This window comes from Eutrigla gurnardus, assembly GCF_963514095.1.
Source record: "Eutrigla gurnardus genome assembly, chromosome: 6".
Taxonomy (NCBI): Eukaryota; Metazoa; Chordata; class Actinopteri; order Perciformes; family Triglidae; genus Eutrigla; species Eutrigla gurnardus.
Window position 1 is genome coordinate 16,938,484 of NC_139920.1, and position 25,033 is coordinate 16,963,516.

Consider the following 25,033-nt stretch of genomic DNA (forward strand, 5'->3'; position numbering starts at 1 on the left):
GTTGTTTTTATGTGCCACTGTGCTCATAGCATGGAACAGACAAAGCACATTGTTTCACACTGCAAGAATTTAGAGCATCATTGAAATATGTGAGAATTATGTTAATTATGAGAAAACATGAATTGGAAATGACTGCAGGGCTGCGTGTGATTGGCCGGCAGTGCTTCTGTTGTCATCCTCTGTGTCTATAGCTCACAGGCCAACACACATGATGTAAGAAATGGTAATAATGTGCTAGTGTGTTCATGTGTAGTGCTGGGGAGTTTACTGGGACACCGTCTTCTAGTCCAGGGGAGATCTTGTGCTCTCTTCCAGGGGAACGCTTTTAAAGACGACTGTTTTCATATTTTTTTTATGCTCTTCCTTTTTTGATCCTTACTCTTTCCTTCCTGCCTCTCGTTTAGACTCTTTTTCTGTTTTTTTTTTAAGACCCACTTAGCTCACTAATGAAGAAATCAGTTGAAATCCTCCTTGGTTTACAAAGACTTTCTACAGTGAAGACACAATTTGATCACAGCGCTGTGAATCACATCGTAAACAACATTGTGCAGTTTAGACCCCCTGCCTTTCAAGGCACCACACACACCTGCCCTTCCCTGTGGCTCAATTCTGAACCAAACCGTCTTAAACCTGTCAGCACAAAGTAAAGTGAGCCAAAATGAACAAAGTGTTTTTCTTATTTTAATTTTTGCCGATGATATGTCTGTGGACTCTTCAGGGGGAGCCGATCACCTTCTGTGAGGAGAGCTTTGTGAACCATCGATCGAGCACCACGAGGAACTTCCTGTCCATGGCTGTCAACCTGCAGCTCTTCAAGCAGGTATAGCTGTCTCTGTCTCTCTGTGTGTGTGTGTGTGTGTGTGTGTGTGTGTGTGTGTGTGTGTGTGTGTGTGTGTGGTATATGGTCAGTTATTCTTTCCTCTCCCATTGATGTCAGTTTAATTTTGAGCCGTTTAGTTTTGGAGCCGATTATTTGGATGGAAGCATTCATTTTGACGGTCGTCGCAGCTCCTCTCGTGCTCAGCAAACTGTCAGCTCAACTGGGCCAAAGTTAGCATTTAGTATCTTGACAGTTGGGTTGTGAGGAGAAGAGAGAGTCCTGGGATTATAAATGGTTATTGACCCCTGGAAACACACTTGTGTCTCTTTGTCTGCTCAGTTCTGTCCAGTGGACAAACAAAACCAGGATAAATCAGGCCTGTTAGATGTCGTTCACTGTACAAAACCACATCAAGGTTGTATCGTCAATGATGAATGCAAAAAAAATAAATAAATGTGGCTAGGATTTTAATTTTGTCCTTAGAAAATGTAATGTCTTCCACTAGTAGATACAGCATTCCACTATGTTGGTGTTTTTGTTGATGTGCAGTGTAGTGTAGAGGGTGTGTGTGTGTGTGAGCAGATATCCTTTATTCATGTGTGGTTACATGAGTTTCCCTTAAAATCACTCATGTATACTTAATATGTTTTTCCCCCCAAATCCCCTCAGCAATACTAAACTTAGCCGAGCCAGAGCCGAGCGGAGAGACACCTCTGGCTCCGAAGAAAATTTCCTCTCACCCCTTGAATTTTTCTTTGTGCTCTCTGACCCGTGATAGTAGTGTGATTTACCCCCGAGAGTTACAGCACAGCGGCCCTCAATCAGCCTTTTGTTTCTCTGGACACTCTGGCCCGTCTATAATTTTCCCAGGCAGAGCAGATAGCGAGCAGCAGTTCAAAGCATCCTCCCGGGCTGGCTCCTGCCTCAGCGGTAGCGTTGGGAAACCAGCCCTTATCTCCTCCTCCTCTCCAGCACGGGGGATGGGGTGAGCTTATCTTCTCCACTCCTCTTTCGACTAAAGTGAGAGAGGCCAGCGCTCCGCCCGAGCTCTGCTCCGACCATGACCCACATCCGCTCGCAAACACGCAAACAATACTCGACTGGCGCGGCCACACACCAGAGCACATTCACTTTTATATGCAGAAGCACACACTGGTGGACAGCAGATGTCTCGATGTTTTCCCAGTATTTCCAGTACTTCCTCACAATTGATTGTTTTTATACCAATATGTTATCTTGTCCTATTATGCACCTATAGTCCAATATATTGTCTTCATTGTCAGTATATTGCTTATTATACTCAAAGTTGGACTGCTGTCTTATTAGTAACCTCCTAATTTTAGGAAACATAAATCATTTTTGTCCGCATATTGTAAGAAATACATTTTGGCTGCTATGTATTGTCATATATAAATAGATTAAAATCCACAAAGGTTGCATTCCAGATATTAAATTAGGAGAAGGGAATATAACCTTGTTACAGTAGCATACTTTTATTTAGTCCATTATTTATTTATATTTTGGTTTCCTTATTCTCCAACTAAAGTTAAAATTCCAAGATTGGGAATTTATCTGTTGCCTCTCAACGGCTCTCAACATGGCGATGCCTGAGCCGGCGGTTCGTAGCTAACAAACTACAGCAAATGTGCTGACATAGCTAACAGTGTTAACCTGAGGGGGAACCGGAGGGTGGGTGATACGCTGCAGCGTCATCAGCTGTAATCGCACAGAGGGCAGTGCTGAGCAGCAGCCAGCGGGGCACACTAGCATGCCCTCGCATGCAATAAAGCCCGGCAACCCGGCAATGTCAGCGGAGCAAGGAGAAGCTCGGATAACAATGCACACAGAGGGAGAGCGACTACTCCACTATCTTCACATAGCAAATAGCTGTTTGCTGCTATATTAATGCTCCGAATGCCGTGTATTACTCCTTTAAAAGTTTTGATTGTTGTCGGAGGAATGCATTTACAAACAGGTCGAGTTTCTCAATTATCAAGCAACAATCATTAATGCTAGACGTGACTGAAACATGTCTACTACAACATAATATAATCATATATATATATATATATATAATCCTATTCACGTGCAGACCCTGGCCTTTAAAGTGTGGGATATGTCGCTGCAGCCCGATGCCAACAATAATGGTTCAAACTTTAGCCAAATTCAAACCATATTATAGGAATTGGTAGACCACAAACACACATTACACACAGGATGAAGCACCCGCACAATGTGGAGGTGTTACCTGAGTTTGAAGTGTGACCATTTCAGCAGGAAATTGCTTTTCTACAGGTGATTTTGTTTTCATTCCTTGTAAAGCAGCTCTTTTGCTTCGCAAGTCATTTCATTTTTATAGAGGGAGCAGCGTGGAGCGGTTCATGCAAATTCAGCAAAACATGCTGGCCTTGTGGACAGACTTACTATTGTGTCATATGTCATTAAAAGCCAACAATTACTTTCAATAGCCCCATGAAACTGTATTATTCTAACATATTGGATAAGAGCAGCTTTGTAATAACTAAACTCTAACTGTTGAGTGCATTTGAATTGTGTGCTAAGGGGCCACAAAGCAGAAACAACAGTGATTTTTATCTTGTGTCTTTATGAAATATAAACACTAAGCCCACCCTAAAATAAAAAAAATACACATGCACACCTCTTAAAATGTCAGTTACACCTTCTAACACGCTGTTCTGGTGCTGTTTCCTGCGCGCTCGGTCCACCACCATTTCTGTTCAGAGCAGCACAAGTGGGAGAAATCTTCTCAAAGAATGCGGGGGAAAGCCTGTCGACATTAACCTGCTTCTTATCAACCATCCTCAGCGCCACACACACACACACACACACAAGTATCATGCTAGCAGAGACTGATTCAATGAAGTCTCTTCCTCTTATTGACAAAACTAAGCCATACGCAGTTTAATGGAGTCCGTAGGGGGACTTGTATCTGATAATTTACTGCCAGGAGCCTTTTGTAGACAATGTGCGTCCCATCAATCAATAATCATCAGTCATTCTCGGTGTGTGTGAACGCAAGAGCCGAGCCACTAATGGGAAAGGGGGAACAGTGTGTCCTTGCAAAACCAAATTGTATGATTTAAAATCTGATCATGTAGTCGCTCCGTCCGCTCCATATCACACTTACAGTAAGCTGGAAAACCACATTTTAGCATAACCAGTAGGAGTGATGGATGAAGACAGCTGCTATATGTTTCTTACTATAAAGAATTCATCTCAGATTCAAATTCTTATTTGTCTCTTGGGCAAGTTTGAGAGTTATCGCTGGTTAAGAGATATAATATTTTGCTTTACCTGTGCTTGATTGGCATACGTTGCATCGGCTGCAATTATCGGCATCTAAATATCAATTTTCAAATAGCAGGAACAGTATTAAAAGTAAACTGCTGTAAAACCCAAAAGCAGAGGCTCTCCAGTGACGTGATCTGTGCTGCATCCCAGAGTATCCACAGTTTATTGGGTACAATTCTAGGTTGCAAAAATAACATTTCCTTGATGGTTGCTCTCTGTAAATGAGCTCTTGTAGAGTCTTAATCCTGATATCTGGCTCCACAATTCAAGAGTTTAAATAAATAACTAGACCACTGTAACGTGAGTGGGTAGATGTGCCAGATGGAATAACTCTCCCGGTCTACAGTCCACTACTACTAAACGGCAACGGGAAGCAAGAGGATATAGAGATGGAGAGATGGAGCAGGACTCAGTGGGCCATTAGTGATGCATACAGTTTGTGTTTAGTTCCTTTAGTAAAAGCTATTTCAGCTAAATTATTTTAGTGGTGTAAATTAATGTCATTTGATTCACACGTATTGATAAAGTGTGAATGTTTTTGTTTGATTGAAGCTGGCTGTATTTTTGTGTTTTTTTGTCTCTCCCTTTAAAACAAAGACAATGAGTGTTTTTTTCAAGTGTTGGTTTGTGTGAGTGTGGTGTCCACAGTCTGCCATTGTTGACTAATGTCCAATTAAGGCCCACAGTGAGGCAGGTAATACGGCGGGGTGGGTGGAGGGACGCGAGGGAGGGGGGATAAGTGGAGGCTTCGTCTAGGTGATGATTTGGGTTGATTATCTGCACTAATTGGGCCGGCCAAGTAGCGGAGCAGTGGTTGAAACCTGCAGTCTCACCTCTCATTAAAATGATCTAATGATGAGGCTCTGGCTCTTCTGACCGGAGGAGCGGATGGCGGTGGCGGTCGCTAGTTAGCAGGCGGTCTCTGAGGACACGCACCCTAAAACAACCCACACTGTTGTTACACTTTGGACACATTGGCAGAAACGGGAGTAGGAGTGCTGCAGTTTATTTATTTATCTGACAATATATTAAAAAAAAGAATGGTGTGCCATTTGTTGTTGTTCCTGAAAATACAAACAAGTGCAGAAAGGTAGGAGGTGTTGATTGTTAATTAATGCAATCACTTTGAATGCTTTATATATAAATATATATGTATATATATTCTAATTATTTTTGACACAATGATTGATTTTAATCGGCTTTTCCCTCCTTGCGTTACACAAATTACCTGGAGAGGTTAAAAAGATAGATTTTGGTTTAGGTTAAACAAAAATGAACTTACACAAACTGGTAGGAAGTTACTTTTTCACAACTACTGCAGACCTGGGCTCCACTGCTTGAAAATGAAAGAAAAGTATTGCTGCTTGTTTTTTTTGTTTTTTTTATTAGTTTTTTTTTAGTTTGTTTCTTTTAAACCAGAAACTTGCCAAGATTAGCCCAAGGAATTCACTGGAAAGTATTTTCCACACGGTGATTTGCTGATATTATAAGCGATGGGGCAGGAAACCAACAGCAACTTGGGGGTCAATGTGGTTATACAGTGATTTAGCTAATGGAAAACAGTGCACCATATGTGTGGCTGAGTGATCTACACTCACATAATTGTTTTAGAGATTTTCTTCATGTTCAGTATTTAGAAAGGTGATATACAGAGATGTTTCCCACCCCACAGAAACTACAATATAACCGTCAACTGAGCCTGTAACTGCTGGGGGGCGGGGGAGACACAAGACCTCTCGTAATGAGCAGATATCATAAGAAATGTGTTAAAAACTATGTATTGGCATCATTTTTATTTCCCTTTCCCTCTCATATTTGCTTTGACTTGTTCATGGCCTCTAAAAACTCAATATTTTTCATGCTTTAACGTGTAAGAATGCTGTGGATTTTTTTATTTTCGTTGTCTTAATCGCAAATGTGGAGGTGTGTGTGTGTGTGTGCGTCTGCTTTTACTTGCGCAACATATTTCCATGAGTTTTGCGTCCGTGCTCATGAAATGTGTAGCTGTCTTGACTGTTGGGTCAATATTTATGAGATGGGGTTTTATGCGCTCCATGTTACAAAGGGAGGAAATGAAACTTCCTCATGTCTCAGACAGTGTGCTGCATGTCGTCTACTGCCCTAATCCCTCAGCTGCTCCACATTACTAAATCCCTATTACCTGCAACCCACCTAATCTTTGGATGTAGTTTCTGTCAGGTAGGATTAATAACACCCGACTGTGGCCTGAGTGTTTGAATCTGTGTGTATGTGTTTTTTATCTGTCAAAGTGTGTGCCCCCCTCCCCCCCAAACCCCCGTCTTTAATAAGCACGTTGTAATTTATGGTTGTAGTTCATCGACGGACGGCTGGCCAAATTGAACGCAGGCCGCGGCTTCTCCGATGTGTTTGAAGAGGAGATCACAGAAGGGGGCTTCTGTGGAAGTGAGTAAAGCTAGACTTGTTTATCAGTTAGCCATATTAGAGTTATTTGCCACATATCGTGCAGTAGGCTGTAGTAATTGTGTTATGGGATAATGTGCAGTAAAAGTGGCGAACAAAACGAGGAGAAATCTTAACAAGTTATGAAAATGAACAGAAAAGACATTAAATATCTTTATCTAAATAAAATGTGTTGCATTCTCAAAACTCTAAAACAATTGAAAGTACAAAAAGTCTTTGAAAACAATGATGAACTGATTTAAAAAATGGTCATTGAATAGAATACTTAAATGTCCTTGTAAGTTTTTATAACATTACCAGGTCTGCAGTCACGTATGGAGGCCGTTAAATTTCCCATAAACACGCCTGTGACCACATCACTAATGCACCATCATCTGTGTTGTCTTTGGAAGAACAGGATGTGATTGTCATTGATTAACAATGACAACAATATGACTTAAAGTCACTTTAAATACTACATTCTGAAACCTGTAAAAAGCCTCTCGCGGTGAACAGGATCCTTTTTATTATATGACATTCATCTTGACTGTCATTTAGTTTAAATCAGAATATTGTAACTGAAACGATGCTTACCCGACAATCTGATTGAATGTTGCAAAAGAAGATTGACGAAAGAATTGGTAATGTTTTGGCAGGATTGAGCATTGTTACATGTGGAGACATCAGAAGTCTGAAATCCCGCAGGAGCGCTCAAACCAATTATATCATTTTGATCACAACACTTCAGGTTTGAGTTGTGTTTACATGACAAGGGAAAGGAAATGGCATCGAGATGTTGCAGCTTAATATCCAGCAGAATATTGGGCTCATGAATTCTTTCCCCAAACCAACACTGTCATCTTTAATTCTGTTCTCTAAACATCTTACGAGCCCTGGACACCATAGAAAAGACAACAAAAAAAACATATTTTACTCACAAGTCCTTTATATCCAATACTCATTTCACATTCAACAGTTATTATTATTGATTAGGACAAAAGGGACTGAAGAAGAAAGCAAATAATTCTAGTGCACTAAATGTATTTATATCTTACATTTTTTGAAACAATCGCATCACCTGCAGAGACTGTCACAGTGTTATACACAACGTTACCTTTGCTTTGTTAATGCAATGCTATCGAGTGTGAAATTATTAATTCATGTTCCCTGTGTTTTCTACATCCCTCCAGGTAATTCAAGGTCTTACCAGCAGTGGATGCACACTGTGAAGGTATTCACAGAATGTCCTGCCGATCCTACCTAAACGCTTTTATCTGTGCCTTTTTATTTATCTTTTTTATTTTATGTTTCACTCATTTCATCCCCGAGTTATATTTAATTGAAAGTGTGATTGACACGACTCAGCGTTTGAAGTCCCGGCGTTGCCTTCGGAATGAAGGGGGGGGGGGCGGTCTGCCTGAAACGTACGGATGCAGCCGCAGCGCCGTTTGGTGTGTGTGTGTGTGTGTGTGTGTGTGTGTGTGTGTGTGTGTGTGTGTGTGTGTGTGTGTGTGTGAAGCGGCGCGTGCAGCAGGACAGTGGAGACAGACAGACAGGGAGGGGAGACAGAAGTGATTTGACGTGACAAGACGTCCTCCGACATGACATGTTGATCTGGCAGCAAACACGGGCGTTACTCCGCTGAACCGACCCAAGAACATAGATCTCTCTCCCTCCTTCATCTCCTGTCTCTTTCCTCCTCTCCTTTTCTTCCCCTAACTCTCGCTCTCTTTATCTTCCTTTCTCTCTCTCTCTCCCTCCCTCTTTTCATCTCTGTCACAGCCCCCCCCCCCTCTGTCTCTCTCTCACTGAGTAGCTCGCCCTCCCTCCCTCCCCATGCCGTCAGCTAAGGCTGAATTAGTTCTCTAGAGTGCTCTTCAAAGGTTTGTTAAAGTTCACATTTTCTGACTGACAGGGATCTATAAGAGGGGCCTTCACCTCGGCCTCTCCTCCTCTCTCTCCGCCGACTTCTGAAACGCTGCCTGCCATTTACTCTGTTTAGCCGTTTAGCCGACGCTTTGTGCTTACACTAAAGACCAAACGGAGAAAAAGAGCGAGACGCCAAAGGAGAGATGCTGCAACTCTGAGAACGATAGAGAGAGAAGAGAAGAGAAGAGAAGACAGGCAACGAGAGATATTGGGTGCCATAATGTCAGTCTGCAGAACTCAAAGTAGAAATCAATCATGCACAGTCCCTCGGATGGCTTGTTTTAGGCGGCTTCATAATAACAACCTCCTGAATGCTTTGAATCATGCGGTTGATCGTGGCTCAGTGGTGTGACACTTTGCCTGGTGTCACCATTTGTGTACTGAACTCGCATTATAATACTATTTACAGCTGCGCGGGGAGGTTCGGTTGGGTTTGATATTGGAAATGAGTCCGATGTGACGACTGTGGGAGTCGAGCGATGTTGGTGGGAATAATTCCAACCGTCGCGGTGATAAATAAGGAAAGTGTACATCACAGTGTGAAGGCAAAACGCAGTTCATCTCGCTCAAAGTCATTGATGTGGAAATCCGATAAGATCGTCAAGATGTGATTGCATGCTGTGTGCATAATATGAATATTTCAGATATTAAAAGCAATAACTATGTGTGGAAACTTGCCAGAAAATCCCCTCTAAGCGACTCACTAATTGTCTGTGTCTGTTACAGAGAGGAGGAGCGCTCATCAACACGGCCGTGACTAAAGTACGTCCTTCTGCTCATATTAATGGAGCGTAATGCAACGTCATGTTTTCCTTCCTATGCATCCAAGTCCTGAAAGCCACAGAAACCAGCGGAATAAAACCCTTTTGTTCAGCTTGTTTCGTGAAAAAAATGCACAAAACGGCAAACCTGATTCCTCGGCGTGTCTGTTCGGGATTGACAGCGGAAGGAATGGGAGTCGTCTTGACGGGCGGCACCGTGTCGTTATGTGCCGTGCAATAGGTGGTCAGGGTGCCCTTTCATGTTACCGCCTCCTGTTAGTGTGCGAGGCTCTCTTATCCAGCCTTTTGTCTCCGTGTTTTTTGCCACAGGGATCAAAGCAGTTCTTGATGTTACACGAAACCAGAACAGAATGTTAATGCAACATGTTTTGATTAGTAATCCGTGTGTGTGTGTTTCTGTGTGTGTGTGTGTGTGTGTGTGTTGTTTTTCCTCCTAGGCCAAGAGTCATGCCAAGAGGGGCATCCGGGACATTAAGGGCAGACTCAAAGCGAGGGTGAGCAGCACGAACCTTCACACCTCCCTGACACACGCGTGTGCACGCTCGTGGAAACTGTGCACGTGCGCGCGCACACGTAATCCTGTTCTGAGGCGCACAGATACAGTAGACACACACCCCCCTCATAGAAACAGACAGGAAGGCTGCTTTACATGGAGTGTGTGATTCTTAGCGCTTTGTTCAGGGCTGTACATTTTTAACCAACGCCCCTCTGGCTATGGCCTGTCATGTCATCCGAGCCCAGGCCCCTCTCTTTCTCTTTTATTGTCTGCATATTTCATCAGTGAGCCTGTGATTTCCTCAAAGCTAATGTAACGAGGTGTATGTTTCCATAAGCCTGATGGATTTGATAAGGCAATAGCAGTTTGATCTGTCAGTGGGAAACTGAGCAGAGAGGGCACCGGTGGTGTGTGTGTGTGTGTGCGCGAGTGTGTGTGCGCGAGTGTGTGTGTGCGCGAGTGTGTGTGTGTGGAGGCAAATAGAGGTGTTGAAATGTATTCGATTCGAAGCTAAACAGATTTCCGGTGTGTTCATAAGAGAATTCCCAAAATACGCAAATTAATGAATTTGACTTTCTCAGGATCACACTTAAGTGCCGCCGCCACAAAGGTCACACACAAGGACCCCGATGCACAAACGTATCGATATTAAACTCACCAATGTTGAATGTAATCGCCGTTATATGGTTGAGAACATTTTAAAGGATGAGGTTGAGGTTGATATATCTGCTGTGATTTCAAAATAAAACAAAACAAAAAAATCATGTGAAGACCAAAACCAATACATTACTTCTTCTCTCGATATTTTCCAACGTAAATACTGTGGCTCAGAGGCCACAAGCGTGTTTGTTGACGGGCTTTAATTTGTAAAAAGCCTGAGTGATTAAATAAAACAGCTGGGCACTGTAGCTCTTATTAAATGTTACTCAAACTCAAAGTTAACATTTGTAAGTGACTATTAATTTGTGTATTTCCAGTAACTGTGTGTGTGAGATGTTCATCGTTAGTGTTAAAGTGTTATCAAATGCAATTTGGATTAAGATTTAAAAAGCTATTTCTTTAAATGCAGAATACTTATTAGTATAATTTCACAAGAAGAAAACATATTGAATATCACGGACTAATCCTTTCACTGAGAAACGGAAACAAAATGGACTGTAATGGTCTTTACATGTTTTACATTCATGGTTTGTCTCTCAGGAGGAAGAAGAAGAGGGGATGATGGTCTGTGAGGGGTCACCCACCAGCACCAAGAGCCTGTCTCCAAGGAGACTGCAGAAGATGAGACGGGTATGACGCACGCACACACACACACACACACACACACACACACACAGATGCACAACAGTAAATAACATGTACGCTGACTGATCAAACCAGAGGTCAGTTTTCACTTGTTTGACATGGATGCAGTCTTCCACTTCTTTCCTCTCATTTCTATCTTTCTCTTTTTTTTTATCTCCATCTCTCTCCATCTCTCTCTCCATCTCTCTCTTTCTCCTGCTACTTCATCCCTCTTGTAACAGCTCTTGGAAGTACACTAGTTTGTCAGGGTGCCAAATGTAATGATAAGCATTTTTTTCCTTTCAACGCACTCATGTTGTACATTCAGTGTTTTTCTCTGAACAGCACGGACAGTGGAAGCAGCTCATCTGCCGGTCAGCATTTCCTCTGAAGAATATGCTTGTGCACCATAAGTGGATAGCACTTCTTCTTCTTTTTTTTTCTTTGTTGTGTGCCGAGCTGGTGTACACATGCACACTCTCAAAAGACACATTCATCAATAAATGTATCAAGAGACGTAAAAACGTTAGATAATGAGAAGACGTATATGAAAATGTAATATGGGAAGTTTGGTTCAACGTAATTAAAATTGCACACTTTTGTACAGTATTAATACACATTAATGCAGCCTCGGGTTACTAGTTATATCTCCCTTCTTATATCTATATCTCTGTATCTCCCAGCCGGAGCTTTCTCCACTTCTTGTTTTTGCTAAATGAAAAAAATGCCAAGTGGACTCACAATTCTGTCCAGAGAAAACACCCCAAAACATGCCTGCATGCACACAGTGACATTTTGGTCACAGTCATGTAAGAGTGTGATTAGAAGAGGTTGTGCTGTCTCTAATTAGCGTTGTGTTTCCTGTGTGTGTGCGTGTGTGCGCGTGATGAGGCTGGAAAGTCTAAGCGCAGAGGAAGGTGTGACGGCCGGGGAGAGGAGAGGAACGGCAATTAGGGCTTTTTCTGAAGGCCTCCTCGGACACCCTCCACCCTCCCTCCCCCCCCAGCTAGTGCACACACAAAGACGGGCCAACCCAACACACACAGATTACCAGTTTACGTGGAATTGATGTACGCACACACCCCACCAACACACGTGCACGCCGCATTCAGGATATACACCCTCTCAGCCCCTGTCCCCTCCATTGAGGGCTGTTCATTGCCACAGTAACGGGTCCCTGGAGATCACTGGATACATAGGACACATGTACTATAGCACTGGTTTTGTGTGTGTGTGTGTGTGTGTGTGTGTATATATATATATATATACTGCTGTTATATATTGTGCCGGATGCCTACACAATGAAGACAAACACCCCAGGAGGAGAGTGCACTCTGACATCCCAAGATTTTCTTTTTTTTTAAACTAAGAGTGAAAATTGAGAAGCCCAAAAAAAAATCCTTGATAATTTATGGTCTGTCAGTTTGGAGTAACCTTGAAAGATTAAAACTCTTCAAAGCAGTACATTTTACTGAAAACTGTTTCAATGTTTTGTTTTCCGAGGATAGTCAAATTAGCTTAGTTTATGACTTTATGCGCATATTGAAGCAAACTTAGAAACTCAACAAAAAAAAAGATTCTTACACAAAAAGTTGCATGAAGAATGTTTTTTAGTTTACAAAATACCACTGGAAATCATCTTTTTAGGTTCCTTATGGATTATTTCATCTTCTCGCTATTTTTCTACTTTCACCATATTTACATTTAAGTAATGGTTCTAAAGAATGTTGGAGGAAATACGTACCTATTGTTTCTATCTCTGTTTTTTTCTTGATTCTGTGTTCTGCCCACTACTGCCTTGACCAGGTGTTCCTTGCATGAGAAATTGCTCTCAGTGGGACTAACCTGGTTAAATAAAGGTTAAGTAAAGTGAAAAAATAGAAAAAACCTCCTCATACCTCCCCTTCCTCTTGTGCCCACACACAGCAGTATACCTACTCTTATTCCTAACTCCTCATTCTTTAAAACATGTCCCACCAAAGTCCTGTCTTTGTTCAAGCAATCTCAACATTGGGATGACAGTCCTGCACCAATAAAATAAAATAATCCTACTTTTCTTGGATTGATATTGTACCCTGTTTGCATTCGTGGACGTAGAGTAATTATTAGAAACAGCTCACAATGAAAGACCAAGAAAAAAACATCAATGTAGTAGAAAGAGAGTTTTGTACATTACTTTTATAAACTGGCAACTGAACAGTATCCATGCCTAATTAAAATGAAACTCACTTCATATACAATTAACTCATGATATCTATATTATCTATATTTATCTATATATTGTGTATTTAGCTACCGTGCATATGCTCCATCACCAACTCCCCGTGTCCTTTCCAAACCTCCATACCTCTGACCAAGTGACCAACAAAGGCTCATTCACCTGCTCATCTGAATTCAGAAGCATTTTGTCATCTGGCGCTCCAAAAAAAATGTGATGTGATTAAAGACATTCCATCTTCCTGTATGAAAGAAAGAAAAAGCACGATACATTTTTATCATTCATCCTTTCTCTTTTCTTTTTTTTGTGTGCGAACCCCTCTATGTCTGTCCTTGAAATGAAATAAATGATCCCATGTAGCTTCCTTTTTAATTAATCATAGCAAAAAAAAATAATTACAGTTATAAAATTCCCATTCTTTTTGATCAGCCAACACATGTACCAAAGGGAAAGTGCCGCCGTCATTTGCTCACATATTTCAGCGGTATCTGGCAATGTGGGTGATTTGCAGTGTTTGGTGAGCTTTTTGATTAAGAATGTAGGAGTAAGCCTTTCGTTTGACAAAAACAAGACTGAATTGGACCGCTGACTTCTTGTCTGATACAACAAACAACAACCATTGTTCTGGCTCCTGTTTGGTTTCGTGTGTGTGTGTGTGTGAGCGACACATCTGTTTTTGAGATTCTGTGTATCTGGAGTGTGTGTGTGTGTGTTTGTGGTCTTGGGCTATAAGCACCTGCACATGGAAAGTGTGTCTCAGCCCTTTTTTGGTGCATCAGCCTGTTTGTGATTGTGCATGCTGCATGTACACAAACACATGTGCATTTAGCACTTTGCCTCAAATTGGAGGCAACAGAATGACAGCTGTTGAGAGAGTGGAGGTGGACGGTGTTATGGACGGTGACGGCCAGTGGGCTTGTGGCTGGGCTCAGCCCCAGGCTCTGGACTCTTCACCTGGCGGAGCAGGAGAGCTGCCAGCCCAGAGAACACACCACGTTGCCTTGGGTGGAGGGGAAACGGGGGGCTGACTGAGATGTAAAACAGAGGAACAAAGTCCCATGCATACTGTGTGTGTGTGTGTGTGTGTGTGTGTGTGTGTGTGTGTGTGTGTGTGTGTGTGTGTGTGTGTGTGTGTGTGTGTGTGTGTGTGTGTGTGTGTGTGTGTGTGTGTGTGTGTGTGTGTGTGTGTGTGTGTGTGTTGGAGGCGGCTCATGTGTTCCAGTGGACACATATGTGCACTGACAGTACACATGACTTGTGAAGTGTGTGTTGTAACGGGGGGTCGTGTGTGTGTGGTTATGATTTCAGGATCATCTGTCTCTGAATTTCAACATGCTTATACTAATAATATGTATGCTTTAGTACAATAGCACTTATCTTGAAATATTGCTCATAAAGCATTACATAGGCGTCGTGTGCACATCATTAAAAATGCCATAATATGAACAATACTTTCAGGGTAAACCAAATAGCTAATTTCGCGACCTATTCATGCTGTAGATTGTAGAGCACACGTGTTATGATTCATAGTAATGATATTTTTTATGTAATTGTAAATGGAAAAAAATCTCAAATATGCTCATAATATTCATTTTAAGATGAATATTGTGGATGAATATTATTAGATGCATAGTTAGGATGCATATGAGCTTTAAATACGGTGGCTCTGTCCGTAGCTGTGTGTGCGTGCGTGTGTGTGTGTGTGTGTGTGTGTGTCATGCTTATTTGTATGTGTTTGTAGTCTCCACTTCATTTAGTTTCTCCCCACTTCAGAGACCAACTGGCTTCCTCGCTGAAACCAAAGTGCCATCTCCTGGCACCTTCAAAGTACTGCACCGCGCCCATTCACAGAAAGACACCAGGTGATTTTTACTGGACCGCTTTAGTTCAGTCCAACAGAATGAGCGTAATACCCGCTTTCCCTTCTTTTTATATGGCTCCTTTTTTAAGCGAAAGGGAAGTGGGCTTTCAGCAACAGCCAGTTGGACAGACGGGCAGTGGATCTTGCCTCAAACGCTGTTTTTTTTTTTTCTTCTTCTTTTTTTTTTGAGCGAGCAGCTCTTAAACAGACTTGGCCGTACTTCTGCAAAGGCTCTGCCTCTCCCCAAGGTTTGTTTGCATTTTACCGGCATCCCTTTACATACACTGCCAAGCTGTGAGATCAGTGCCCACTCAGAAATACCATATGAGATGTATAATGTAAGAGCGGCTATTAAAGTCCGCGAGCGTTTGGCCCTGTCACAGAGAGGCGTAGTTGTTCCGCTTAACCGGTCATGCAGAGAAGGAAGGGAAGAGGAGGGGAAAGTTTGTTTCTCCGAATGCAGCTACTAAAATGGATGGTGATGACTATCCCCCCCCCCCCCCCCGTAACCATGGTAATGTGTCGTATCAAATCGGCTCCTTAGATGTATTTCATACCTCTGCTTACCGCATTAGAAAGGCAAGCGTATAGATTGTTTGAGTAAAGGATAAGTTGGTTTGCGATTCTACCCTCATTTGCTCACAATCCATGAGAGTACAGGCTTGTTAGTGGATGCGCTGCTTTTCATGTTTGAAGCCTGAACCGGTGGTAATCAGGATTCTTTTACTTCTTGAGCCAGGTACTCAGGAACTCGGATCAAAGTGTATATAAAAAAAAGAAATCCATTACGTAATAATGCAAAAATAATTAATAAATATATTTCCCTCAGGATTAAAAAAAAAAAAAGAGTTCTCTGTAGAAGAGAAGCACTGCTGACAAATCTTCTCATTGATTTAACAGTGTTTTCTCCCTCTTCCCAAACACTTGGATGGTGGTTTGTTATTTTCACCGCTCACTTCGCTGCATCCTCCTGATCGCGTACAGTCTCACTTGTGACGACGTGGCGGAGAGGAAGCGAGCCAGGCAGACAGAGAGTGTGACATCTGTCAGCAGAGTGATGGAGGGAGGAGACAGGAAGGCATGGAGGGTGGGGAATCACTTTTTACATTTTCACCTTTCAGCTTCCTATTAGCCGGCAGCGAGAAGCTATTGAAGGAGTAGTATGATAATCTGTTGTTCTGCTAGTTCAGCGTCCTGTCGGGCCTGAGCTTAACGGACGGTGGCAGAGCTTTAACCTCTTGGTAGAGAAGATCGCCCTATGAAGGTCATCTGATTTTTGTTGTTTAATCCACACGTCTAATTGGCTGAAGTGGCAGCAATATTACATCCAAGTGGCTGACGAAGCCAAACTTTAGTCGTTCCCCCTTAAAAAACAAAAGTGCGATAAACCCACTCCTCCTAATCGTAAAAAAATGCTGGGTTGTTGTAAATAGTCTAATCGTAACTGCTGCACTAAAGGGTCACAGCGAAGAGAGGGAATGACAAATTGATAAAGCCGTGAAGTGAGGTGCCATCCATTTACGGCTCCCTGTGGAACGTTCTTTTGTAGACAGCACCAGAGCTGTAACCGAGATCAGAGGGCCGGCTGCGTGACCTGTGTCTGGTTGTGTTTGGGTTCACCTTGCTTTAATAAACACCTAGACGCGGAGAGAGGCCCCGCTTCCCTCAACGCAGCTCTGTTGCACAAATGAACAGTCTAAATAACTGTGTGTGTGTGTGTGTGTGTGTGTGTGTGTGTGTGTGTGTGTGTGTGTGTGTGTGTGTGTGTGTGTGTGTGTGTGTGTGTGTGTGTTTCTGTCCAGGCCCCACCCTCCCCAAGTGTCTCACAGGTGCATCTCCGCTCCGCCGGCCCGCTCTGGCTGGCTGGCATGTCGGCCTGGCCCCAGATTTACTGCCCTGACACAGGAATCCATTAAATGCTGTTTAGGGATCCCAGGCCTGAGCCCCTCTGAAATTTCTTTCATTATAGCTCCAAGCTACCATGGAAGGGGAGCGGCTCGGCCAATCAGCAGTGCCACCACATGTGTTCGTGTTTAGCCCGATGGCTGAGAGGCTTAAGTGGCTACTGCACACATCTCCTCCGCTGACTTTTATGGAGAAAATGGCACTTTAACTCTTTGTGTTTTTTTTTTTTTTTTTGTAATAGAGTGCGTATGTGACCGAGTGTGTATATGTGGGTGTGTGTGTCTTCCCTGGACGAACACAGGCCCTAAATGAGGCCAGGCCAGCCACACGTTACATTCCGCCTGTCTGGCTGGCACTGCGTCGGCTAATCAAGACCGGCTTGGTTGGCCGTCCTAATGCTGCCCTCCTTCCCCCCCATTCCCATCATTCTTTGGGGCTTTGAGGAATCTTTCCTCACCTCTAAATATTTCCTTCCTTCCTTTTGTCATTAATTCCCTTCCGCCTTTTGCTCTTGTGTCTTTTTTTTTTGTTGCCTTTCACACGGTAGGTTTCTTACCATTCTTCACCTTTTGTGTCTCTGATTCTTTTTTTTTTTTTATCGCTCCCACAACCACAACACAAGCACCGCAAACACTACAGTCTTATCTCCTTAAACACACCCCGTGCATCGCTCACTTTTAGGGTTGTAAAGAGCCCTTTTCTCAGTGTTGGGCTTTGATAATGTGGCTGACTTTAAAAAAAAAAAAAAAGAAAGGAAAAAAAAGCAGAGAAGTCAGAGAGGTGGAGCTGAGCCGGTGTAAAAAAAAAAAACACATGCTACAAAAACATGCACGAGTGCTTGTGTGTGTACAGCAACACATAGAGACTGAAGGACGATTTGAGATATTGCCAAAAAAAAAAACTAGACACGGGGAGGTGTGCGGCGCCATGTGAGGAGGTAAATGGACAAGGGGTGTGAATTAGAAAGTGAGAGATAGTGTTAACATAAGTGAACATGCGCATGCAGCCAGAGAGGAACATATGCGTCGTAGTGGAAGGCATGTTAATAAGTGGCCTGGGGCAGATTTGGGCTCCCATGGGGAGAGTCCTGCCCTGCTCTGTAAAGCTTCTGTCTCTTCTTTAACCCACCCATTAAATATGGTACACAGGTGGCTTATTAAACCCACTTTGTCAGACAACTACAGCGCACGCTGATCATTCAACACCACGCAATAACAAACACAATCACACGCACAACACAAATGATTCACGTCGCTGCTCACATCTTAACTCACAGAGCCTGCGTAGCGTTTAGGTCCAGTTTGATAAAACACCAGGTTTTCAAGATTTTTTTTATTTTTTTATCCCTAGACCCAAATTTGACAAATTTTGCCTGAACCCTAAGGGTCCAGGCTCATTAAAACAAGCTGCTACTCATGTCTTATGGGGGACCCAATAGACACAGACCTGCATCTTTTCTCTATCAGGGTCCAAGACGTGGTTTTATGAAAACGTGTTCCTCAGCAAGAAGGCCGTATTGTGTCTAGACTCCGTGTTTATCAGGAGCGGTGTACCTCTACGCCCCCGGGTCCACTTTTCTTGTTTTATCACGTTATGCTTTGTGTCTAACTACATCCACTTGCTGTGTTGTTCTCATTAACAGCAAAACTTCAACAAGTATCCCATGAGCATGGGCCCTCGAGATCTCGGCTACGGGCTTGATGATGATGAGCTGGACAGTGCAAGCAAGTAAGTCCTCACAAACGTTTTGGCACTGAAGTCGGTTCCATGTTGTTTTAAGTGTGTATGTCGAGCTATTGGAACTTTTGCTGGCTGACTGATTCATTTCTTTTTCTTTTTTTTTTTAGAAAAAGTTGATACAACGTTGAAAGTCGCTTTGCCAAACACATTCGCTCTTTGTTTTACTCCATGATCATACTGCCCCCAAGTGGACATATTTAGTAATGGCGTATGATAATAGAAACGTCACACAGAGATTGTAACTCCTTTTTAAAGTGAATGGTTATCACAGCGTCTTTGTAGCCTCATTCTCAGTGATATTCACAATAATAAATTATATTTCCACTCACAAACACTTGATGCTCTTTCAAGTTATCTTATGAAACGATGCACGAATGACTGTTTCTGCCTTTCTCAGGATCTCTTCAGAGGACAGCGGGGATGTCCCGTCCTACATCGGGGACAGCGACGACTCTTACTCACTGGAACTAGACATCGACTCCTCCCGCTCAGGCCAGATGAACCTGCTGGAGGAAATCCTGGACTCTCTGAACACCACGACAGTGGAGCAGGGCAAACTCAGCGCAGCCAAGAGCCTGGACTTCTTCAGGTCCATGGACGATTTACTGGACTACAAGGACTTGGTACTAAAATACATTATGGCATCACATTGGGACCCAGAATTCAGTGGGACAGGTCAGGTCTCTTCATAAATGTGTTTAGTTCATCGTATTTCCTCATTTCTTCCATTGCAGAGCAAGCCCACACCTCCCAGCGAATCCAGACCTGCAGATGAGCGCGGTGGGGATCAAGGAAGCTGGAACTTGGGACAGGATGACAGCGCGGTCCACGGAAAACACCTTCCCCCGTCTCCACGCCGGCAGCCCAACAAGAGCAGCTTGAAGCTGTCAAAGAAACCCACGTCGGCTCCCGCAGCGCCCGTCACCACAGAATCCCCCTCAGCCCAGGGGGCTCACGTCTCCAGGTCAAATCCTCATCCGCTCAACTCGGACCCTCACTCTCTACTACCTCCAGGGCGACGACCAGGAGACCGCTTCTCCTACTCGCCTTCGGTGTCCCACAGAGTTACACCTACGCCGCCATCTCCCACTCTCTCTCACACCTACAGTTCTTCAGTTTCTTACCCGAACCATTCCCCCGTACCAGTGGGCCGGCCTCGGACCGTCTCAGACCCCCAGGGCAACGTGGAGCCTCCTCAGGCCCAGAACCAGACTGCCTCCACCAGCATCCTGAGGAGGAAGGTGCTGTCCAAGGAGACGGTGAGGCAGTACCAGGAGAAGGCTTTCTATAGGCAGAGCAAGGCCCCGGAGGGTCAGGGGAGCCCGCCGAGGCACAGCCAGACAGCAACGCAGGTCCCCTGGGAGAAAGAAGTGTCCAAGGAGGGGCTGCTGGGGCTCGGCCTGTGCCTGGGTCAGGGTAAAGGCTCCGGGGCGGCCGTGGTGCCGGATCAAGGCCTCCTGGAGGAGATTGAATCCATGTGTTGCCTCGGCTCGGTCCTCCACACCAGCCTGCAGCTCTCCCAGGTTCACTGCAACAACAGTCACCACCAGGTCCAGAGCAAAGCCACAGACGAGACATAGGGGCGTCAAAGACCAATGCCATAGGTTGCACAGAAATGTATTCACCGTCTTATTCTTCTATTACAAGTCACACTCTCAGAGGACATGATCTTTTTTATCTCAACAAGCTATCAGGAAACATTAGGAACAGATTTGATGTCGTGCTGGCAGATGCAGACAGAGAGTCACAGCCGCCACAGCAGGAAACAGGAAGGAATGAATTTGGGCACTGCACGACTCTTTAAAGACATTTCTGTGTAGAATACCTTATTTTTTTTTAAAACAAGTGGGGGAAAAACCTGCCAGTGTCAGTGAGCATATTTTAACCTCTTTCCAATAAATGAGAACTTGTATTTTGAAAACGTGCAAAAGGATAAAAACAAGGTTACTACTTGAAATGCATTGATTTGCTATGGAAACAGGTTAAATCATCTCACTACAGTGGCAGATTACTCTTATAAAGTTTCAACATCATGGTAGTTTAGAAAGTTATTTCTTTAAACCACCTGAAGCCACAGTGCTGCCATGTTGTTGTGTGTTTAATGAAGTGCAGGGAGATTTTTCACTTGTTTTACGAAGAGTCACCAACTCCAATACAAAGTTTCTCATCTTGTAATATATTCACAATGTAATACCAGAAAACAGAAAGACCCATTAGTTACATTTTGGGTAATATATAAGAAGCCAACCGGCAGTGGAGGATTTTTTTTTTTTTTTTTTTTTTTAAAGACTTAGAGGGTTGAGAAGGGACTATATCTCCTCAAAACATCACTATGTCTTTTACTCACAGTGTTCCCAACATTTCACGTGATCAAGTTCAAGTTGCACTTTGGCCACCTGGTACTAGAATCATTTCAGCAAAAAAACGATAAAACGAGCCGCAAACAAATTCTACACTGTGTAATCCTAATGTTTCTGTCACAATGCCTTAAATGGACATGTGATTTGTTCTTGTTACTCCGGTGTCTTAATCCATAGATGCCGTACAGGTACTTTGTAATCAGAGTCTGTGGTGCTCTCAGATCTTAAATGCAACAGTCAGTAGTACTCAAACAGCACTGTATTTCTCTGGATTCATAGAATAGTATAGTAATATATATATATATATATATAAGATGTGCTTTAAGCTGCTGTTTTATTTTCAAATAGCATTCCAGATGATGAGATGTTCACGTAGAACCCTCTGTCTCTCTCTCCTCTTCCAAATTCATTCTGAAGAGACGCAAAAAAGTTAAAGTGGGCCATCTGAAAACGCCATTTCTGTCTCTCTCTCCCCCCATGTCTCTCCTAATGGTACGGTCCTTTCAGCGCATTTTACCTCCACTTTGAAGAGGGTTGCCTCATGTGTTTTGGGGTGGAAAAGGTGACTTGAATGATAATTGGTGGTATTCTACTTTTTCTTATTATGGACAAGTTGCATAAAATCCTTCTTGCTGAAAACATAAACGTTCCTTTTAGCAAGTTTAGCAAAACTTGTTCATATTAAGAAAATGATACCGTACGATCCCACCAGACACATCAGTGTTTGTCTTCCTCTCTATCTGTCTCCTTTCTTGGCTCACAGGAGGAAATGCAATCTCTGTCCTCCCAGGTTCGAGTCCCACACTGTAATGTAAAGCGTCGGTTGATGATTGTACTGTAACGAAGCAATACGGTTCTCCTCAGTGAGAAGCGACATGGATGTAAAGTGTACAGAAAGTATTCCTCTAACAGCTCTCCCGTGGAGAGAACCAGAGAGAGCAGAGACCGGTGGGGGGGGGGGGGGGGGGTTCCCACCGGTCTCTGCTCGCCACAAACCTGGAGAAAAGAAGAAAGCTTCTTTTTTTTTCTGCGCTTGTGTTGGGATTATTACATTTATGGTTCGTTGTTCTTATGATTTATGCCAGACGCCAGTCGGTGTGGCAGTTTAATAGCAGCTATTTCTCCACTTTTTGAGTGCTGCTCTGCGTTAACGATTTGCTCATAAAGTCTCTGGCGTGCTTCTAAAAGCCCAGGAACCGGTCCTAGTCATTCCAATAAGGAGAAAAACGACTCCAGTACGATCTCTGCGCTGGCCTTATTCAGTGTAAACACTTTTAAAACTTATTTACTATGCAAATTGTATTTATTTTAATTTTAAAGAAAGGTCAGTTTTCTTTAACAGAGAAATTACATTTTAATGGGCGATTCTGCTTGAAAATCCTGCTTAATCAATCTAGTGTTGTAGTGGGAGTGAGCGTCACGCGTCCCTAAATGAGTAAATATGACGTGTGTTTGTCTGTGGGGGAGCTGCGGTGCGTCTCTGACAGAACGGTGTGCCTTATAAAGTCCCAGTTCCACCCAGTATCATCACAACAAGGTACAGTATTATAGGATGGAGCTGTATGCAATGCTTTCAGAGCGCCGTGAATCAATCTGGTGTTTGTGTGATAAACCAGCCTGGTTCGGTCCAGAGAAACTCACCTGAAATGAACTTTGGTATTAGCTTTGATTTAATGGCTGCATGTTCAGCTTCAGTTACTCTTCTTTCCGTTGGTCGGCCTGTATTTAATGTAAGATCTCTGATTTCTCTGGGTTATTTTACTTTTTTTTTTTTTTTTGCAAATTAGGTTCATTATTTTAATTGTGCTGAGGTGGATTCCTTGTATAGTTTATGTTCTGTTATTTCTTTTCTCTCTTTAAAAAACAAACCCAGAGCTAACTGTTTAAAGACGTTTTCTCTGAAGAGTAGTTGATTTCATATTGATGACAAATTATTTTCAACTGAATAGATGTGTATTTTTGCTGGCTTGAGTTTATTTTACATGGAAAATATATGTCATTGGTGTTGTTTGTCGTAAAAGAAAAACAAAAAGAAATGACATCTAATATTTGAATATTTTAGGTTTTATTTTTGGAAAAAAGAAAAAAAAGAGAATATTAACAAATGTCTGATGTAGCCATTCAAGCATTTGACGACTTCTAATCCCGATAAGCAGACTGACGCATGCTTGTACACGGTACGATGCGTATCGATGTGTCTGCATGTTTGTACCTGTATGTGTCATATGCTACCATTTGGTGTTTGTTTGTTTAGTTTTGTGGTCTCTTCTGTTGATATGAATTATTATTTCAGTATTTAGCACTTCCATCAGATCGAGAAGGATGGAAATAACTTCGGACCATGCGCGATACAGTCACTCTGCGTTGGGTTGGGTGTTGTGGAGTAAAAACGTCATCTGCCTAGACAACATTTCTAATTCGGTTGCCTGGCTACTGTGATTCTAACGTTGAGCTTCGTCGGAGGAAACAGTGAGTCAGTTAGTAACAAATGCTTGTCAGGGGATTTACATTTCAATGTCTGCAGGCTTGAGATTACTAAGGAGAACAATACTTTGAAAGTCATCAAAAATATAGTCGTATAATTGTCCTGAAATTACACATTTTGGAGTGAGTCGGAGGTTGTAGCAGCGTTTAAAGAGGTACTGTGGACTGAAATATATTAACATCACTTCCCCTTTAAACGCACATTAAAAACAACACATTCTCTGAGGGGTGACAACGTTGGGCGAGTTACAGCGAGCATCTTTATTTCAGTCTTTCTCGGGTGTTGTAATGACCGTTAACTCTTTAGGATGCCACTAGTTTCTGATTCTGTGCATACTTGCATGTTCGTCTGCAGAGAAAAAACAACTGTCTTAAACAACTCGGATCAGTCTAATGTGCTTTTGATGAATAACTTGGTACAACTGCACACAATGTATGCACTGTGAACTGAAAATAAATTATACTGTTTCATGCTTACGCACCTCTGGATGGATTTTTATATCAAACTGATGCATTCAGATAGAAGGAAAGAGAGTGTTATACTCAGGGTGGCGTGTTGTGTGTCCACACAGAATTTATTCAAACGGGTTTATTTGATCCTGTGTGTGTGTGTGTGTGTGTGTGTGTGTGTGTGTGTGTGTGTGTGTGTGTGTGTGTGTGTGTGTGTGTGTGTGTGTGTGTGTGTGTGTGTGTGTGTGTGTGTGTGTGTGTGTGTGTGTGTGTGTGTGTGTGTGTGTGTGTGTGTGTGTGTGTGTGACCACTGTTCCTAAAAACATCTAGAATATTTGTTGATTTAATAATTTAACACAAATAAATTCACTTTAATTAACAGGACATTTCCATGCATGAGTTTCCTTTGATTAAAGGTAGAAATTAATTTCACAGTTAAAACAAAAAATAACACAATGACCATTACTATAAATATATACACTTAAATTTATACGGGTCAACCTAGAAGACAAGCTACAGTGTGGAAAGTCAGTAGGAATGTTCAGCGATAAATCAATCAAAACCAGCAGCAAGACATGTCATATCGAAGAATTAGAACAATGCGTTCCAGAAATAGAAACACACAGATGGAAGTTCATGAATTTTAGGTATGTATTCTATATTTTCGTTTTTTGTCTTTTTTCTCAGAGCCATAGAGCTCCATCCTTCATTACGAGGATTCTGGGCAATGTAGTTTATTTTGAGGCGATCCCCACAAACATTATCCTGAGGCAGTAAATACTCACTTGAGCACTAAGTGTGTATTAATCCACAGCTGAAAATAGTCCCCAACAAATGCATGTTTTACTGCCGTTCGAGTAATGTTTGCTAAAAACTACAGAAACCAGCTTAAATGAAGCAGCTTTTTTTTCCCCTCTTGTATTTTAAAGATGTATATCTTCATTCACATTGTCGTCTTTAATCACGGCATG

At 42.7% G+C, this 25,033-nt stretch overlaps 1 protein-coding gene across 2 annotated transcripts in view; it reads left to right on the plus strand.

Moving 5' to 3' along the window:
- The window catches only part of dennd1b (DENN/MADD domain containing 1B), a 110,244-nt gene extending 86,155 nt beyond the window's left edge, over positions 1-24,089 (plus strand). For both annotated transcript variants that reach the window (XM_084010665.1, XM_084010666.1), the window contains 9 exons: positions 719-820; positions 6,466-6,556; positions 7,744-7,784; positions 9,209-9,244; positions 9,702-9,758; positions 10,961-11,050; positions 18,671-18,756; positions 19,166-19,391; positions 19,503-24,089. In XM_084010665.1, the coding sequence (XP_083866791.1) occupies positions 719-820; positions 6,466-6,556; positions 7,744-7,784; positions 9,209-9,244; positions 9,702-9,758; positions 10,961-11,050; positions 18,671-18,756; positions 19,166-19,391; positions 19,503-20,348 (1,575 nt within the window). In that variant the 3' untranslated portion in view covers positions 20,349-24,089. The remainder of the gene's footprint in view (positions 1-718; positions 821-6,465; positions 6,557-7,743; positions 7,785-9,208; positions 9,245-9,701; positions 9,759-10,960; positions 11,051-18,670; positions 18,757-19,165; positions 19,392-19,502) is intronic.
- Positions 24,090-25,033: the final 944 nt, after the last annotated feature.